Source organism: Helianthus annuus, chromosome 2 (genome assembly GCF_002127325.2).
Source record: "Helianthus annuus cultivar XRQ/B chromosome 2, HanXRQr2.0-SUNRISE, whole genome shotgun sequence".
NCBI classification, from domain to species: Eukaryota; Viridiplantae; Streptophyta; class Magnoliopsida; order Asterales; family Asteraceae; genus Helianthus; species Helianthus annuus.
Window position 1 is genome coordinate 53,091,952 of NC_035434.2, and position 19,787 is coordinate 53,111,738.

The following is a 19,787-nucleotide window of genomic DNA, read 5'->3' on the forward strand; positions in this document are numbered from 1 at the left end:
ATTTAAGCGCGTACAGCGCGATACCGCGTGTATCTTACAAAATACAAACAATGTTGCTAGTCGAGGCAATAAAATATTGTTCAGCAATATTATGACGAGTTAATTTTATAGAATGATAAAAAATAATTTTAGACGCCTTAAAACGCGAGAAAAGATGTCTGGTAGTCAGTAAAATACATGTTTTTAGTCTAGTATATATAATATATGTATATATATATATATATGATATGTGTGTGTGCATGGATAGGTGGCAACACATTGGGTTCCCACCTTCTCACCTTTTTGCCAAGTGTTGGGACTAGGAGCCTTGGAAATCATTTGAAATCATATCAAAACACCCACCACAGACAACATCCAACCCTAATGCAAGAAACTTTTCAATTCTTCCACTCTCTCTCTTTTGGCCGAACATACCCACCACCACCTTCATATCCATTTTTTGTTCAAGTCTTGAAGAATCAAGCTTAATCAAATCTAGTTTCAAGTTCATTTGAAGATCTAAGAAGGTTTCCAAGGTGATTACCAAGAAGAACAAGCTCCCTATCATCAAAATCTTGTCAAAACCCACCAAAATCTTGAAAGGTATAAATTTTACTTTTAAAAAATCTTGTTCTTGATTCTTGGTGATGATGATGATAATGGAAGGTTTCTCATAAACTTAGAGTTCTTCACAAACTTGAAATCTAATAACAAATGGGTTTTTAAACATAATAAAAATGGAACTTCATGTGTGTGTATACATGGCCGAAAATGTGTGTATATGTGGGTTAGAGATTATGTTTTGATTATTAGTTGATTTTAAATGAGATGATTCTTGAAAGATTGATGCATACGTGATTAAAAAGGGGTTTTGAGTAAAGATGATATGATGGATTATTAACATATAAAAAATGAATTTTTGGAAGTATATATGTGCATATGAGTGTGTCGTGTATATATATATATATATATACATGTGCATGTACATGTGGATTTTGTTTGTATGTATGTTCATAAATGTGAAAGATTTATGCATGAAATGATCATAAGATGATGATTTTAAAGGGTATGATAAATATGGAATAAATCAGTAAATAAGCATGTTAAAATGATATTAAATGACATGTTATGATAATATGAAGTTATGTCTTAAGTTTGGTGGCATTGCATGTTGTACATGAAGCTTAAAAAGTAGTAAAATGGGTGAAATTTCATGATTTATGTGACTTACATGATATCTGCACTAACATGGATACTAGTACCATTTTACTCAGTAAATAACATGTGTTATGCTAAAATATTAAGTCGTGATGACTTGGGATGATGATGGTAAAATTCAGTACAAGACTATGCGTTAAAAATGGTAAAAATCGGCTTTTAAAGTGATTTTTGCAAAAGTGTTATAGATCAGGTTGTAAACTGATATTTTTTTAACTTATATTAAGTATCTATGGTGTTTGGCTAGTCATATGTGACTTCCGACGCCCGAAAACGTTACCGCAACGTTAAAATACGCATATTTCAATGTACGCGAAAATGGGTTGTTCAAGGATCAACTTTGTGTGTTATCATGTAATATGTGGATATGAGTATCTGTAATGTCATATGTTAAGTGTTGACATGATAGTAGGAGTTAAGACTATGCATGTACACTTGTGCGGTTAATACGATAATATTGTTAAATGTCACGTTAATATACAACTTATTTATCGAGCATGAGAATGATACATAGGTTAACTTGATGAGTTATTTCATGTATAAATGCTAAAAAATGATAAAATATATAAGTTGATGAAATACATGTATTACGATATTTGATGATGTGTTGTCGTTTTTGTAAATATGTTACGAAGCGCAAATCGTAGATATATTGTATATAAATGTGTGTGATAATGGATATAACATAATCAGGGTCACCAATAAAATCGTTAAGTCGCAAAGATCTTAACCCCTCTTTTTACTGTTTTGTATAACGTTTTGGCGGAAGAACACACCTTTAAAAGGATAATTATACGTTTTTTGTATAAAATATGCCTTTGAAAAAATTATAAATATATTTTTGTGGAAAATATGGTTTGGAAATGATATGTTATGTTTTTGAGAAAAAATATGGTTTTGTGATTGATTGAATATAAATATGTTTCGGGGAGAAACAAGATTTGATTGATATAAATATGTTTCAGGGAGAAACAGGATTGACTGATATAAATATGTTTCGGGGAGAAACGGGTTTGATTGAATATAAATTTGTTTCGGGGAGAAATGGGAAGGATTATGGTGTTTGGGGTAAAACGACCGTATAGATTTAAAAATGTTTAAATCTAAGTTGTGACGGATTTGCTTGATCTCAAGAGAGTAAGTATCAGAATATGCTTACGTCACTACTACAAAAATTATTTCTTTGAGCGTTCAAAACATTGATTTTGAGCAGTTTTCTGTAGATTTACGAACGCCCAAACAATAGTGGCTGGAAAAAACAAAGGACTCATTCTGAGCGTTTATTAACTCGCCCATACTGTAGATAAAACGCCTAAAAAGGAGCCATAAAAAGCCTGCTCAAAACTGCCCAAAAAAACATGGAAACACCCCAAAAAACCTTCCATAAATCACTTAAAATAAATCCCAAAACGCCCGAAAAGACTTTCCTAAAAGGCTGAATTACTTAAACCATAAACGCTCAAAAAAAACCCTTTAAAATGCTCAAAAAAGTTCTTTTTACAATGCTCTATAAAACCAAACCCCTGTTGAATGCCAAGAATTTCTCAATAAATGCAGCCACCCAAAAATTTGTAAAAAACAAAGACAAATCCATATAAATGAAACCAAAATTACATTAAACATCCAAACAAACATCACAAACGTGTTTCATCAACAAACCTAAACAGATATATCCCAAACATGTTTGATAGCGGACATATCTTACAAAAATTGTTCAAACACGATACTATTTCTTGGTGGTATCATTAAACACTTCTCTGAAAAACCGAGTCATGATGTTCTTAACCAACTCATCGATTTCCGCTTCAGTGACATCTCTTGTGTCGTTCCAAATCTGAAAAAAACAAGTAAACAAAATAAGATTGATTCAAACATGTAGAATTGATTCAAAATATGTAAATTAAATACAACACTTACCTTTTTCGGAAAATCATATTGCTTTTGGAGAACAAAGTTGAACATGTTTCTTATTACCAAATATCCACACTCCCAAGAGCCATCTTGTTGCATACACTACATTGAATCAAATGAAAATGCATTAATAAAATAATCTTTTAATTTTATAAAATACAATATATATATATATATATATATATATATATATGGTTAACATACCTTTGCCATCTTCCATGTAAATTGACTTCCAAAGGTAGTTTCAATTGCTTTTGTTAGAGGATAATGATTTTTATTCTTTTCGGCTCTAATCGACACTGAATCCAAAATCCAACCTTTTCGGTCCGAAGGGGACACAATAAACAACACCCAATGACCACTTCAAAAAAGTAATTAAGCTATAGTCATTATAAAAGATCAATAATAAAATTAAAAAAATAAATATAACACATTAAAATACAATAATATACATTACCCGTAGAAAAATGGAGCGAGAAAATACTTTTTGTCCTTGTGAAGTTTGTAGACCTCGACTAAGTGTTCTTTAACACTTGCCAGATTTTTCTCACATTCTTTCCCGGTGATGTATTGGGTATTGAAGTAGGCAACACGAGTTTTTCCTTTTGCGTTCTCTTTTTTTGACCGCATGTGATTATATAAAAACCTAATCTCAAGAAAATAAACAGAATGTTAAAATACTTAACCATATTTAAAAATAAAATATAGATGTCAGAGATGATAATTATAATATAACTTACATTTGACACCAATGTATGAAGCTGGCATCAAGCAATCCGTTTGCTAAAAACTGCAACACCCCCTCATATTCGACGTAGTCATATGAGTGACCGGAATCGGTAGTGGGATACATCCCAGTAGGACACTTAAGTTGAATGCTCATCTCGCCGCCATAGTGTTTTCTTAATCGTTCGGCCAATGATTTTATACTTTTAGGGCGCAAATGTTCTATATTCCACAAGGCCTCTTGTATTCTTTTTTGTTCCTTTGACATCGTTGAAGCTTGAGTTTGTTCAACAGGTTCCGAAAACTACATTATTTAACAAACAAATTTTCATAAAAATGGTAGTTACATATACACACACAAACATATATAGCATATTTGAGTTTTCGATTACCATCATATCCAGTTCTTCTGATCCGTCAACGTCATGTTCAGTTGAAACATCATGCGGGCCAAATAGAAACTACATAATTATAAACATACTATTAGTTGATTGATTTTATTACCTCATCAATCTAAACGTTTGTACATGATTACCTCATCGCTAACATTTTCGACCATTGTCATATCAATTTGATGATTTTCATGAACTTGATATTGTTCGGTGACATCCTCAAACTATAAAAGCAAATGAAATTGTTATCATATAAAACAAAAATAATCTACATAATATACTACCCGAACGCGAGTAACCCGACCCGAGACCCAAACAAGACTCCTAACCTCTGGTGAATAACATGTGTTTTCATGAGCTGGTTGTATCATGGTTGGAAGATGATGAGTTGCCTCTATGTTTGAAAGCTACAGTTTAACAAACATATTAGAAGGTAAATGTAAAAGAAAGTAATATATAATTCATACATTAAACAACCTTTATAGAAGAAAGTGGCCACTGAATGAAATGACCAATGGCATCACCATAATCTTCAAGTTCCTCGTAGCATGAAAGTTCAGGAAGCGACGTTTTCTTGTATTCGGGATATATTTCAATTACTTCGATTTTCACATAACCATCAGACATTGGCCCGTTATGTATAATCCTAGTCGAATTAGGATGAAGATATGCTGTACCAACTATCTTTTCTCTTTTGGAAGGATGCGTGTATAACAACTCACAAAAGGTGGGTTCCTACAAAACAATTTTACATTTTTAAAACAAATATCATATATATAACAAGGGTGTGGCTAAATGCACCATCATCTTTACTTTTTATACCTCCTTTTCAAAAAATATTAGTTTAAAACCTTTTTAATTACACCCTTTTACAACAAATACAAGCATCATACAACAAACAGAGAACAAAAAAATATTTTCCCATATAATTATTAACGATCAAATAGAGATGAATAGGAAAAATTATATTTCGAAATCAGGTCATAGTGCTATTTACGATTTTATGTTTTCTTTAAGTTATTTACGATTAATTTACGGTCTTTCATCGACACCAACCTTCCAATGTTTGCAGAGTAGCAAGATGGAACTTTAATATTGTGTAAACACGTACAAAACTTTGTTTTCTCTTCCTTTGACATTGTATAACACGCAGGTGGCAGATAAATACGATTACCTTTATCAACAGGAGCAAGCTCTTTACGTATTCCCATTTCTTCCATATCTTTACGAACATTGATACCATCTTTAGTTTTTCCGGGAATGTCTAATAATAATCCTATCAAGCTATCACATACATTTTTCTCGATATGCATAACATCTAGACAATGCCTAACTTGTAAATGTCTCCAGTATGGTAAGTCCCAAAAGATTGATCTTCTTTTCCAATTAACACCTTGCTTTACACGAGTTCTTTTTCCCAACACGGTTTCTAGATTTGTAACTCGTGAAAATGCATCAAAATTCTTGGGTGCTTTTCCAGTCTCGGTACTTCCATTAAAGTCCTTTGTGTTAAACCGATAATTGTGACCACGCGGAAGGAACCTTCGGTGTCCCATGTATACCGTTTTTCTGCAATTATTTAACCACACCGAACTTGTCTCGTCTTCACAAACAGGACAAGCTTTTTTACCTTTCGTACTATATCCTGATAAATTAGCGTACGCTGGGAAATCATTTATGGTGCAAAAAATCATGGCACTCAATTTAAAATATTCCTTCTTGTAAGCATCATACACATCTGCTCCAGAACTCCATAAAGTTTTTAGGTCATCAATCAGAGGGGACAAATAAGTATCAATCTTATTACCAGGTTGTTTCGGACCCTGAATCAACAACGACATCATTATGTATTTTCGTTTCATGCATAACCACGGTGGAAGATTGTAGATGCAAAGAAGAACCGGCCATGTACTATGACCACTACTAGCGTTTCCGAAAGGATTGAATCCATCGGAACTAAGCCCAAACCTTATGTTCCTAGCCTCATTACCGAATTCTGGAAATTTCCTATCAAAATTTCTCCATTGAATCGAATCTGCCACATGTCTTAATTTCCCATCTTTTATACGCTCATCAGAATGCCAACGTAACAGTTTTGCTTCTTTCTCGTTTGAAAATAATCGTTTTAGTCTTGGTATAATTGGGAAATACCACATTACTTTGGCCGGTGGTCCATTTTTCGTCACATCATTATGATATTCACCAGTTTTACTTTTTCTCTTGTACCTAGATTCGTCACATACAACACATTTATGACTGCTCTCATACTCATTTCTATACAAGATGCAATCATTCGGGCATGCATGTATTCTTTCCACTTCCAATCCCATTGGATTCATCATTTTCTTGGCTTGGTAAAATGAAATTGGTAACTCGTTATCTTTCGGAAGTATTTCATGCAAAACAACTAATAGATCTGTGAAACTTGTATCGCTCCATCTGTTTTTTGCTTTCAAGTTAAATAACTTCAACACAGCTTCAAGTTTTGAAATCTCACAATCGCTGTATAATGGTTTTTGTGCATCTTCAATTAGATGTTGTAATTTTATATAATCATCATCGTCGATATCATTCTCTAAATCCTTAAACATGTCATCTAAGTTTTTATCATTTAAAGTGTCATCTGTTAAGTCGTCACCATTTAAATCGTCATCATTTAAATCATCAACGTTTAAATTGCCATCATATAAGAGATTTTCATTATCCTCATTGTCTATATTAGTCGATGTTGTGGCACCATCAATCCGTGATTCCCCATGTTTTGACCAACAAGTGTAATTAGGCATAAAACCATTTGCAAGCAAATGATACTCTATATCACGAATATTTCCGAATTTTTGAAAAGTTTTACAACTCATACAAGGACACCAAATCTCTTTGGAGCCAACATTCCTCCGATTCGCTTCAGCAACCTTAAGAAAAGTAGAAACGCCTTTCGTATATATTTCGGAAGTACGCACGACGCTACTATTGTACATCCAATATTCTCTACCTTCCATCTGAAAAAATAAAATAATCAAATAAGTGATATGCAATTAAGTATGCAATTAGGCGGTGGATCCTAACCCACTTTTTAAATAATCTATCTCACATGTATATATTTTAACGTGAAAACTATTTAAGAAAAAATCGGCAGCGTTTCCCCTCAACTCCCCAAGTATGCGGATAAACCACAAACCCGAAGGAGTAGGGGAAATACTGCCAATTTTTTTCTTAAAAAGTTAACAAGTTAAAATACATACACATCCTAATGAGATAAAATATTTAAAAAGCAGTCCCAAACGGGGACAATCCAAAATTTATCTCTATTAGATAAATTTTGGACGGGTATACTATAAAGGGTTATCTTCTATGCACACATATCATACATATCTATATTAGAAATATTATACACAAAATGTTAGACTAATATTGCTTTTGTTATACACAAATATTTAAATAAAAATAGAATACATTATTGATAAAACCAAAATTACATACCTTTAAGGCTTGATAGAATATTGAAGAGAAATGTTTCGAAGTATGCGTACAATTTTTATCTACAAATTAATAGCAACATATAATCAATTAGTGATCATAAAAGAATTCAAGAATGAGTAAATATATAAACGATAATATGATGAAACTCTATATACCTTTGTTAATGGAATGATTGAATTGAATGAACAATAGAATTAAATCAATAAGTTGAAAGAATCAAAGAAATTGATGGTAAGACTTTGATGGAGAAGAATCATTAATCGAGAGATGCATGAATTGAAGTAACTGCTTTGGATTTATTAGGGTTTTTTCTATTTATATAACATGCTTTTTTTGAGCCACATTAATTTTCGCTTAAAAAAACTGTTATTTTGGGCTGCACTTACAAGTCTTCGCCCAAATAATTGATTTCTTTGGGCTCCACTGAAGTTCGCCCATATTGTGTACTTTTTTAGGCTATTCTTTTGTTTTTTTGGGCGAAACATTGTTAGGAATATGAAAAAGTAATATTTTGGGCGGTGTTAAATGATAAAACGCTCAAAATGTAATATTGAAACGCCTAAAATAATGTCTTTTCTAGTAGTGCGTTTAGGTGGGGACTTCGGGGAATTCGTACAACGCAAAATATTAAATTTATCATTTTAGTAGGATATATATATATATTGTTCATAAGTCAGGCACCATAAGTGACCCATTGAGTGGCACTTTGCGCGAATTTAGCCATTTAATCATTAATACCGGTATGCGACGAATTGTAGATATATCTATCGAGTTGACAACCCCGTCGTGACCGGTAGCTCCGTGTCAAGTCAAACGATGAATTGATATTCTGTGATTGTCTAGCATTGGTTACACCCTTATTGTTAGTATATAGCTCAAAGGCCTTGCAACCCTATGAATCTGAAAACTTGATGCAGAAATGTAATATATACACACACAGATATATACATATATATATATATATCTATACTATATATAATATACATATCCAAAGGACTTCTTAAGGTCATTGGAATTTTCTTAAAACACCCCTAAAGCATGATGTACAAGTCTTTTAAGCACCAGAAAACTTCACTTTCCACTTATACCCTTTCACACAAACCAAACACGCGGACACCATTTCGTGACTAGGGTTTCTAGATCTCATCCTCTGCTCTCACTCTGTCTCTCTCAATGGCGATTCGAGATCTAGGGTTTCTCCCAGATCGAATGATGTACAATGTTCTAATGCAAAAATGGATTTCCTGGCTTTTAAACACCCTTAAATCTTTTGGGCGGCCTTTTGAATTTCAAAAGCCCTAAACATTTTCAGATCTGAACAAAAACCAACCACGAATACACTTTCAGATCTCACATCTCCTCCTTGGTTTCTGCGACACTCTATCTTTGTCCCTTCTCTGGTTCTAGAGATGACGATCGTCGTGTCAAGGAAGAGGTATGCGACGAAGCTGCGGTGGTGGAACCTCTGAAGATGGACAGTGATGGCGGCGGTTAGGGTTCGAGCCGTGAAACCAACTTTTTGAGGTTTAATGTTTGATGTTCATCATTAGGCAACAACATTGGTTCATGCATATTTTCTTAATTTCATTAAACTTTCAAACCCTAATTTTGTTCTATTTTATTCTGCCCAGATTTGCTCTTTGCTTTGGAGATTCTGTTCAAGGAGATAGTAAGCGTTCAATTTCATAGTCCTTTTTTATGATTTATTTCATTTTGTTTTTTTAGATCATGAACATTTTCAGATCTTGAACAAAACAACCCAGATAAAAACCCACCACACCATTTTTTAGTTTTTTTTTTCCATGGGGTGAAGAACAAAAAAAAAACTGCATTCTCTGTATGGTGCTTTGATTGAGTGGTTTTTAAGAACCCACATACTTATTATTTGTGTACAAAGGGCCACACAGGGATTTCAGTGTTATCATGTTCGTTTTACTAAACTCATATACGTGGTCTATAATTTTGGGTAAAACAAACCAGAAGATAACAAACTCACTTTGGATGTGGTGGTCCCTAAGAGTTTTTTGTTTTGGAGAAGCCATACATACTCATATTGTAAACATAGATACGAGCAACCTTAAATATAACTGGATAATTCATAATTCAACAAGTGCAGAATACTTAAAAAATAGATAAGAAGATTGGAGCTGCAACTGCACATGAAGTTCGAGCCACGGTAACCGATCCTTTTTCATAGATTCGATAAAAATGATTAGTTGTATGGTTTAAGTTTTGAATATAAATGTATTGTTTACAGATTGGGGTGATGGTGATGGTTCATGGTGACGATACAGGGTTGATTTCAGACTTCTCAAGTTGTCTACAGGTTCATATCCCGTCTGGTGCGAGATCCCTTTGTTTGGTTTAAAAATTGTAGATCATTCTTTGTCGGAGCTTTAGAATTTATATCCGGTGCCGACATAAAAACCGCCATCGAGGTCGCAGGGAGCCAATGGCTCGGCTCAGACTATTCGGTTCCGTGGAAGTGGCGAACTGAACGGTTGAGAAAATCAAGTCAAGTCTGGTCAACCTGGTCGTGTACACTTACTCAGTTGTCGTCCGAATCAACAAAGCGGTCAGTCTCTGTCAGACAAATATATTAGTAATTAAATGCTGAAACTTTTGCTTGCTACTAATCGAATGCAGAACACAAATACGAGATTGTGAGGAAACTACAAGAGCGAAAGCATATATGCAGAATGACAGGAGATGGTCAAAATGACCCAGGTTGACCTGTTTGACTCCTTTAAATAAAAGATTCCCCAAATCGACCCATGCATATGTAAATGGGTCAAAACATGTGTACCGTTGAGTTGTAATTAACGATATAACTTATTGTTCATTTTTAGTAGAAATTTGGTGTGAAATCGATCAGAGACGAAGAATTTGAGCTTATATCAGCTCTTTATCTCCAAGTCAGCATCATCAGCCAGGCACTCATTTTCGTTACAAGATCACGAAACTGGTTGTTTGTTGAACGCCCTGGGCTTTTACTCCTCACCGCCTTTTTTATAGTTCAGCTGGTGAGTTTATTTATATTTATATAACAACATTTATAACGAAAGTAAAGTCTCTTCTGTTTGTTGTGGTACATTTGTTTCTTGTCAACTTACATGAGTTTGATGGAAACCGACTTTGAAACCAAAAAACCGAAACTTTATGAAGCTTTCGAGAGTCGAGACATCAATTTTGTTTTTTGTAGTGTAAAAAGATGACCCGTTCATAGGCAAATTTGCTGTTTTCGTCATTTTTTGTAGATGTCAGTCAATTTGTTCGTATTTGCTTCATCACTTCTTTTATATCTTTGTTGAAATGAGATGCTTAGTATTGTGTTTGCAGCTGGATGTGACATCAGCTCAACTTCTTGTGACTGATAGTGACTTCGGGAGTCCAGAATTTTGGAAACAACTTACTGATGATAGCTTTAACACAAAACAGTGACACATTGATTAGCGAAAAAAGTATGTTTTAATTTAAACTACAAATTTTACTACTGAGCCTTTGTTTCATTTCGTATTAAATTATTAGAACTTACAGCTATGAGCAGCTGGAAGCACTGGAGTGCTTTCAAAATTCAAACCCTTTCACTTCCTTTGTTCTCTATCTCCCTCTCTCAAAAACCTTAAATATAATTTCACTTCTTGAACGAACCCGTCGATTGAACAAACACACATTGCATAGAAATAGAGAGAGAGAGAGAGAGAGAGAGAGAGAGAGAGAACAAGTGTTTATCTTGGTTTAAAAAAGCGCGCCTTAAGTGCGCTTAAGCGCAAAGCCTGTTGTACAAGGCGATGGCCTTGTGTGACATGAGGTGCACGATGTACAAGAAGCGCAGCTGAGGCGCGCTTTTTAGAGTGAAAATCGACCTAAGGCGCAGCTGAGGCGCACGCTGTTTGTACATGGGGTGTTACTATGCTTCTGAGTCTTGTACAACAGGCTTTTTATGCTGTACATTTATGGTTTTTTTTTTCATTTTAAAACATATATAAAGCTTAATTATAGCTAAATCATAGGTATTGGATGCTAAACACTTATGGGATATATAAAATAAATTATATAATCACTTTTCGCTTTGCGTACGAAAAGCTCACGGCTTTTGCGCTTCGCTTTTTAAAAATCGGTTTTAGACCTCATCGCTTTTGTGCGCTTCCTGCTTTTTTAAACCAAGGTGTTTATTCACATGTTGACGGGTTTCTTGTTGAACTTTTCATGTACATAAGTTCCCTGTTACGATTGCGTCTGGCTTTCCATTTAATTTTTTCAATAATTTTTGGCCCGCCCACGGAGCGAAGCGCGGGTGTCACTAGGTGTTTAGTTCCTCAAATATTTGTGACAAGAACTGATCTATCTTTTTCTTACTCTCTTCTATGTTTATTTCTTAAACTTTGACAGATAGAAACACATATTGATACCCGATACAACAGATCCGCTTGGTCATTGGCACTGATGCCAGCTCAGTTTCACAACAGATTGAAGTACTCCAAGGTATTTAGTTCATGCATTTGGCAAAATACTGTGACTAGGCTATAAGTTAGGGGTGTTCAATGCCCAGTTAGGACAGTTTTGATGAAAATTCTTGGTCGGGCCGCTAACTATGGTTTTAAAAAATGACAAACGAAACCGACTGGTTTGAAGTTTTTGTGGTTTGGCAGTTTTGAACCAATTATTATATTTAATTTTATACATAATTGAAGTCCTGGCCAATTGGGTAACTATTAATTATTACTAATGATGCTCATATTTTGAACCTTTGGCTTCACTTGTGATGGGCCCATTTTAGTGATGCTGCTAGCTTAGGCTTCAAGTTTAGGAAAAGAATGATATTTATATTGATTTTTATGCCAAATGAAGCTTATATCTGGAGTGAAAGTTAATATGAAATAAATTGGTTAACATACCATCCTAATTCGAAAAGGCGAGCTATAAAAACTTCATTGATCTCCAAGATAAGCTCCACTAGAATATGTGGGATTTTCCACCATCCAAGATAAGCTTCATCAGCTATTAGAGCTTTATCTTATCTTCTTTTGTTAGTTTATGCAGTCTTTGCCACCAAATTAGGTGGTGGATTTGGTCAGAAGGTCATTACCCCTTGCTCATCATCAGATGATGACCCAAATTAGGTGGTGGATTTGGTCAGAAGGGCATTACCACTTGCTCACCAGATGATGACCCAACGAGGGAGGGCATTACCACTTGCTCAGATTCTGTTGTTAAAAGAACTAACTTAAGAAAATTGACTTTTCGGTTGATATATTTTGGGGTTACTTATAGTATATGCAATAAGTAAATTGGGTTATAAAATGTCAATTTTTATGTTTACACAGTGTATTTAGAGCTTACTTAAACATATTTTGTAACTTTACTTAAACTTATTTTGCAACTTTTCGTACTTTTAGACATCGCCTAGGTCTTGAGTTGAAAGGGACACCACTTGCTTATATGTATATACTTGCTCTATTTTGTTGGCTAGATTTTCATGGCTTAGCAAAAAAGGGACCCCACTATTTTGTTTTGGTTCTTCAATACACGACTGTCGCAAGTAAACACTTAGCATAAGAAAATTTAATTTTAGAATTTTGTTGTATATACCTTTGAATGTTAAATATAGTTCAGAAATTATAGGCGGATTGGTTTGATTAGTTTTGAGCTTATGGTTGTGTTTTTGTTGGCTTGGCGCAGTTCGGTTTGTTTACATTTTTTAAAACTCTTTAAATCTCATGACCGGTTTTGAAGTACCTTAACTGAAAATTTAAATTTTAGTTATGACCCAACTGAACTGAACCTTCTCATGCACACCCTTAGAATTACGAACAAGTGTTGTGTTTTTTCCTTTGCATTGCGAATTTGGTTTTGGTTATGGCTCAAAACCGAACCGCCCTGTACATAGCCCTAAACTTACCAACCTAAGTGATATGTTTCCCGCCGCATCGCGCGGGTAAACGACTAGTATATATATATATATATATAGGATTAGGTTCAAACGAGGACAAAATCCCAAGTGTGAACTGCGTGAACTGATCTGGTCCCTTTATTTTTATGATCTTGAGATTGAAATGAGTGTCATGATGGTAATTATTTGGATAATTTTTTCCATTTAATTAAATACAAAAATGGGTATATGTGTAATTTCAATCTTAAATTGATTGCATAAATCTCTCACAAATCAAATCAAGGATTAGGAAAGATGTAACTTATTTCAATTATTCAAATAATTATTTGTTTAAATGCGATGTACACATGTGTATTTTGATTTTGCTCTCTTTTTAATGCGATGTACACATGTGTATATCGTCTGTTTTTGTGATATCTCAGAATTTTTTAATATTGAATGTTGATGTACACCTGTGAATTACTGCACACATATGTACGATGCTGAGTACACATGTGTACTGTTCTATTTATATCCAAGTACACATGTGTATACCGTTGAAAGATGAAGGTTACATGGATCTTAAAAATCAAAATTTGAATTCTGGTGATGAAATCTGAAATAAAAATAAAAATTGAAATCTGGTGATTTGTTGTTTGTTTTGATATTATCTTATTAATAAATAAACATAATGTGGATAATAAATTTAAATTAGGAAAGTTGTAAATTAATTTAATTATTAAAATAATGATTTAAATCTAACTTTATATAATTACAATCCTACCCTTAACAACTAAAAAGGAAATCAAGGGTCCATATCTGTTCACGCAGTTCACTCTTGGGAGGTTGTTTACGCTGGAACACTACCCTATAAATATATATATATATATATATACATATATATATATATATATATATCTCGGGAAGATGTTTGTGTCAAAGGTTTTTAGAGAAAACGCTTGCGATTAAAGAACTGACCCTTGGATTTTTGAGAAGGAAATAAAATTGACTTTCTTAATTATATATGGATATTTTGATATAAAACTCATTATAAGAAAGTTTTCCTTAAATAAATTGTTTACAATTAGAATTTGTGAACTCACCGGCCTTTGTGTTGACACTTGATTTTAACGTGTTCTTCAGGTACATGAATCCAGCTTCGGTATTTTGGTATATCTTCCGGTAGTTAGTTGATGCGTGTCGTGTTAATTAATGTTTTTGACAACTTTTGAAACTCATTGGGGACCGTGTGTATTTAAATCCATAAGGATCAAGACAACTATATTGTGGTTGTGGTTGTGTTTAGACTCTAAACTCTAAATTTATGTTTTAAATAAGTTGTACGTCGAAAATTGTGATATCTGTGCTTGTGATATCATTCTACAGACTCTGAACAATACAATATTAATAAAACAATGTGTTTTGATCCCAATGGTTGTCATTTATGTTTGGTTTTGTGCCCATGTTGATTTTTGATCAATTTTGAACTCTATATCGCTTTCTGGAAAGTTATACGCGAACTGATACGTAAACGTAATCAGTTTAATGTGACAAACACTCCGGAACATCATCATAAACTTAACATACCTTAAATAACCATTACATAACTTAGGAATAAGTTTTAAAGGCTTTGGTATGGCAAAAACAAGTTTATTCGCTCTCAGGGACTATTTGCGTCATCTTGCAAAAGTCTGCCGTATCGTAAGGCAACGTACAGTCCGGGACTTGATCATAAGTGAAACATACCATATATAACCTAATCATGGCTTAGAAATAAGCTTTGATAGGTTCGGTGTGCGAAAACATGCTTACATGATCTTACAGGGACTAAAAGTGTCAAAAATGGCGTAAGTTTGCATTTTCGCGCATATCTTACGTTCTGGCCACCCAAAATTTTTGTACACACTAAAATATTTTTATTTTAGTGATCGGCATGCAAAAATTCCATTCGTCGCTTAATTTGGTTCGTTTTCATATCCGTTTGAGTTTCGTCGTAATTTAACGAACAACGCGACTGTACGACAAAACGAGCCGACATCCGAGAATGTTCCAAGCATATTTTGAGTCCTCTAAACTTTATTGACCTTGTAGAGCCTTGAAAATGGCTTAACGGGGGCCAAAAAGGCCTGAAATGGACTCGATTTCATGCAGGGACCAAAACTGTAAATTTTCAAAGTTTGCTGATCTGGGGAGCTCAGGCGGGGCGCGTAAGCCTACCCCCAACTCTTACGCGGGGCGCCTGAGCAGCCCAGCGACCAGAAACTCAATTTTAGCAAACTGTTGATACTTCAGGGGCTGTTTTTGGCATTTTCTTTGTGTGGTAGCCAAGTTAACACATTCCCAAGTAATATTAGCTGGCTTTAACACATGTATGGTTGTGATTTATTGCTTACTGGCTAAACAAAACACTTGTGATGATCCTAGAGTATCAACACAACTATAAATAGCCATCCAAGTTCATTTCATTCCTTGCTCATTCATCATTTCTCTCCTTCTCATCTGCTTGGAAGCTCTCTAAGCTGATTTGGGACTTTGTCTTCTTTGTAGAAAAGATAGCAAGGACCCTAAGTGAGCTTCTTCATTCTTTTTATTGCTTTTTCCTTCTGTAGTGCAGAAAGTCAAACGTTTGGCCAACAGTTTGACTTTCGGCTTTGACCATCAATTGGTCAAGTCAAAGTTCTATTGAACTTTGAAACGTGATTGTAATCACGATAGTTATAATCCTTCGTGATTATAGCCGCTGATTACCACGTTAGCTAGTTGTAGTGTCGAGTCAAAGTTTCGGTCAAAATGCGTTTTAGCACGCATTTTGCAATGGAACTACTTTAGGGTATCAAAACACATTGTTTTGATACCAAATTAGTAGGTTAAACATGTTTTGACATGTTTAACTCGACACTATTAGTTTAGTGCTTGTTTAGGGTCGTGAGTTAAGCCGTCTAAACAACTGCTTAGACTTTCAAACTCGACCCGGTTGGTCGATCTTTAGGATCCAACCAAGCTTAGTTAGTGATCATAGTTGCATAGGGAATAACCTCAGAGGTTCTACCTTATGATCACATAGGATTGGTTAGGCATATGCTTGTTAGCTTGTATGCCCATAGGAAATGACCAAAATGCCCTTTTGAAGCTAAAATCCGTATTTTGCCTATGTGAACATATTTTTGACAAGTAATCTGATTTAGTAACATGTTTAGGGATAATTGGGCATGTAAGACTTCGCATAGCACATAGTTAACCATCCGAACCTAGTTTTACGCTAACGACGCATTATAGTGGCTTATGTTACCATAATGGGTCGAAACGGGTCAAAAGCACTTAGGTAGACTTTCCAATCAGAATGTAGGGCCTATTAGATCATACTATATGAGTTCAATTACTCATTTGATTTATAGAACCTCATTCTATCCTATCTCCCTATTTAGGAGCCGACTATTAACATAGTTACCTATACTAGGTGCCGGTTGATTCCGTGATACTTGGAGCTTAAATTGGTCTTATTCTCAAGACTAATTAGCAATCCCAAGTGAGTACATAGTTCCCCTCTTTTACCGTTTTCAAATACTTTGGGGTGATACATATGTACATACGTGTTACTTTCATGCATTTCATGCTTTTATGACACAAACATGCTAGTTTTACCTAGTACATTTATAGTACATGCTTTCAATTGTGTTTTGCTATGTATGCTAAGCATGCTAGCACATTGATTTGTTACACATTTGTTGCATATGTTTACTTAGCATATGGAACACATTGTTTTACATGACATTTCTGCTATGTATGTTTACTTAACATGCTAGCACATTGTTTTACATGAACATTTCTACTAGGCATGTTTACTTAGCATTCCTAGTACATGGTTTTCACATGCTACATTGGTTATGACATTTGGTATGTTAAATCGGGACAATAATACATTCATTAACATTAGCCACGCCGCTCGGACTTATGTAATGGTACCATAGGAATTGACAACTCCCGTTTCCGACTTCCTAGGTTTGTTTGGAAGTTGGGAATGACAGAATCCGACTACATAATTTAGATAAACCTTTAATTCGTTTAAGGGTTTGTCGCCACAGTCGCAAGGCTTGAATGTATGCGATTAACATTACTACATAAATGTTTGTAATCATAAAGCATTGTTTTTCTACAAAACATAACATTTGATTTAAACTTAGGTTTATTCAAAAACATTGTTTTGTACATTTACTATGGGGTTGAGTAGCTTCTAGTTATTCACCATACATGACATTTGTTTCACATTGACATTTCTCACATAGTTTAAGTAGATGATTTCCTACTTGCTATGCATTCCATTGGTTATACATGATACACATGACATTAGACATGGTTTATACATAAACATTTTGACATTTAACATGACATTTTATTGTTTATTGATAAGTGACTTATGTAACGGGGCTATGCATTATATGATAAAAGCATGGTGGATACGCCGATGGTACTTCCTATATATATAAGTGCTTTTATTGTATTATACATTGTTCCGTTATCTAAATCACTTAGACAAGGCATGAAACATTTTTACAAGGACACGACATTGTTTTACACATTACACATTTTATACAAAACTCATTTATACTTGGTTATTTATTTAACCATGCATTATCATTTCATCATCATTTGATTTTCATTGATTTTCACATGGTTTTACAAAGGAAAACATTTTACAAGGTTCATGACTACATTTTGTTAAACATTTTTCAAACCATAAGTCATGAATCTGCATTAAACAAAATCTATATATCTCACAGGCATTTTTATGCTGACGTACCTATTTTTACATGTGTTTCAGGTGCTAAGGCATGATGGTGTTTGTGCTTCACTTAGGCGGACTCGGGCCTTAGTGACTTAAAAGACAGTTATTATGTAGTTTTAGTTGAACTCAAAGACAATGTAACCTAAATTTTAATAATACAAAACTTTATTTGCCATGGTTGTTGAAACAATAATTCTGTCGCGACTCACCTCCCCAGCGTTTCCGCCGTGGCTTTCGTTGTTTTACCGCGGCCGGGGTGTGACAGAAGAGTTGGTATCAGAGCCAATGGTTATATGGAATTAGGTTATTAGTAATGCTTTGACCTAGACTATAACTTTCTAGGACCCTAACACAAGTTTACTTGTGTTTAGATCTTAAAACAATACCTGTCACCTATCCTTAGGTGATTACCAAAACTTGAACATAATTTTCCAAAATGATTTTGAAATCAATCATCTACCCTTAGATGATTTCTTTTGGCCTCGTGCCTTCCAAATTTTTCAAATTCTCGTCAAAGTTTTGGGTCTAAATAATGTGAACACGTGCAAACTGGAAGGGTGAATGCCTATACCCTGAGTTTTCTGTCTAAGGCTAGAGTGTTCGTACAAATCCGCAGTATCGGACCGGTCACTCTTACCTGGGAACTCTTGGGGTGAGTGTTCACTTATAGGCGAGCATGTCTTCAGTGATACATTATTATGACTCATTTAGTTTGATTTGTCACTGTGTGTTGTTTGTTTGCTTTGTGGTAACGAACAAATGACCACCTTCCTTGCTTTTTGTCGATTTTATTGGTATCTCATTATTTATCACATCATCTCACTCGTTTTCTCTCATGTTTCCTCTTTTAGAATGCCTCCTCGACATAACGTTCCTCAACTTGATGCCGAACTGGCAGCTATTATAGCACAGCAGATGGCTGCTATGCTACCTGGTCTCATAACTCAAATAAACCAAGCCACCAATAACAATGTTAATACACCTGCTCCGTGCAACTTTAAACAGTTTAACTCGGCTAAACCGCTCAAGTTTAGTGGTACTGAAGGAGCAACAGGGCTTCTCCAGTGGTTTGAGAGTCTTGAGAGCCAACATTTCGCCATGTTCAGTGTCCGAACAATCGTAAGGTCGAGTTTGCTTCAAGTGTGTTTCAAAAGAGGGCTCTTACCTGGTGGAATGGGGTAATGAGAGATCGAGGTGCAGATGTTGCTTTGGGTCAAACTTGGGAGGAACTCAGGGCTCTCATGATGAGAGAATTCTGTCCTCGACATGAGCAGAAGGCACTAGAAGATGAGTTTAATGATCTGAAGCAAGTCAGTGGTGAACACCGGGCTTACACTGACAGATATGAGGAGTTAAGCTTGCTTTGTCCGACTATGGTCACGCCTTTAGATAAGGCTATTGAGAGGTAGATCGACGGTTTGCCAGA

General features: G+C 34.7%; 3 protein-coding genes across 37 annotated transcripts; 1 reads left to right on the top strand and 2 right to left on the bottom strand.

The window, feature by feature from the left end:
• Positions 1-2,792: 2,792 nt before the first annotated feature.
• Positions 2,793-4,958, bottom strand: LOC110904094. Its single transcript, XM_022149908.2, has 9 exons — positions 4,704-4,958; positions 4,556-4,633; positions 4,370-4,450; positions 4,227-4,295; positions 3,849-4,138; positions 3,566-3,754; positions 3,313-3,469; positions 3,115-3,210; positions 2,793-3,031 (listed from the first exon to the last, which is right to left on the bottom strand). Exons 1-9 carry the CDS (start codon positions 4,851-4,853, stop codon positions 2,924-2,926), a joined length of 1,218 nt encoding a protein of 405 aa, XP_022005600.1. The 5' UTR covers positions 4,854-4,958; the 3' UTR covers positions 2,793-2,923.
• A 269-nt stretch (positions 4,959-5,227) lies between these two features.
• Positions 5,228-8,144, bottom strand: LOC110892035. The gene is made up of 3 exons (XM_022139418.1): positions 8,093-8,144; positions 7,707-7,765; positions 5,228-7,225 (listed from the first exon to the last, which is right to left on the bottom strand). Exons 1-3 carry the CDS (start codon positions 8,142-8,144, stop codon positions 5,228-5,230), a joined length of 2,109 nt encoding a protein of 702 aa, XP_021995110.1.
• A 666-nt stretch (positions 8,145-8,810) lies between these two features.
• Positions 8,811-15,010, top strand: LOC110917080 (plasma membrane ATPase-like). Of its 35 annotated transcripts, none has more exons than XR_004887183.1 (9): positions 8,813-9,230; positions 9,338-9,375; positions 9,823-9,882; positions 9,964-10,281; positions 10,353-10,433; positions 10,559-10,729; positions 11,046-11,167; positions 12,099-12,191; positions 14,722-15,010. XR_004887183.1 is itself a non-coding variant. In XM_022161694.2 (6 exons), the coding sequence occupies exons 3-6, from the start codon at positions 10,416-10,418 to the stop codon at positions 14,770-14,772; spliced, it is 333 nt and encodes a 110-aa protein (XP_022017386.1). In that variant the 5' UTR covers positions 8,812-9,230; positions 9,338-9,375; positions 9,964-10,415; the 3' UTR covers positions 14,773-15,010. The 35 variants fall into 35 exon arrangements, 1 of the variants encoding a protein (XP_022017386.1); XR_004887167.1 differs by lacking the exon at positions 14,722-15,010 and adding an exon at positions 12,750-13,166 and having other exon boundaries at positions 10,556-10,729; positions 11,032-11,167; XR_002580329.2 differs by lacking the exon at positions 14,722-15,010 and adding an exon at positions 12,741-13,166 and having other exon boundaries at positions 10,556-10,729.
• The last annotated feature ends 4,777 nt before the right edge of the window (positions 15,011-19,787 follow it).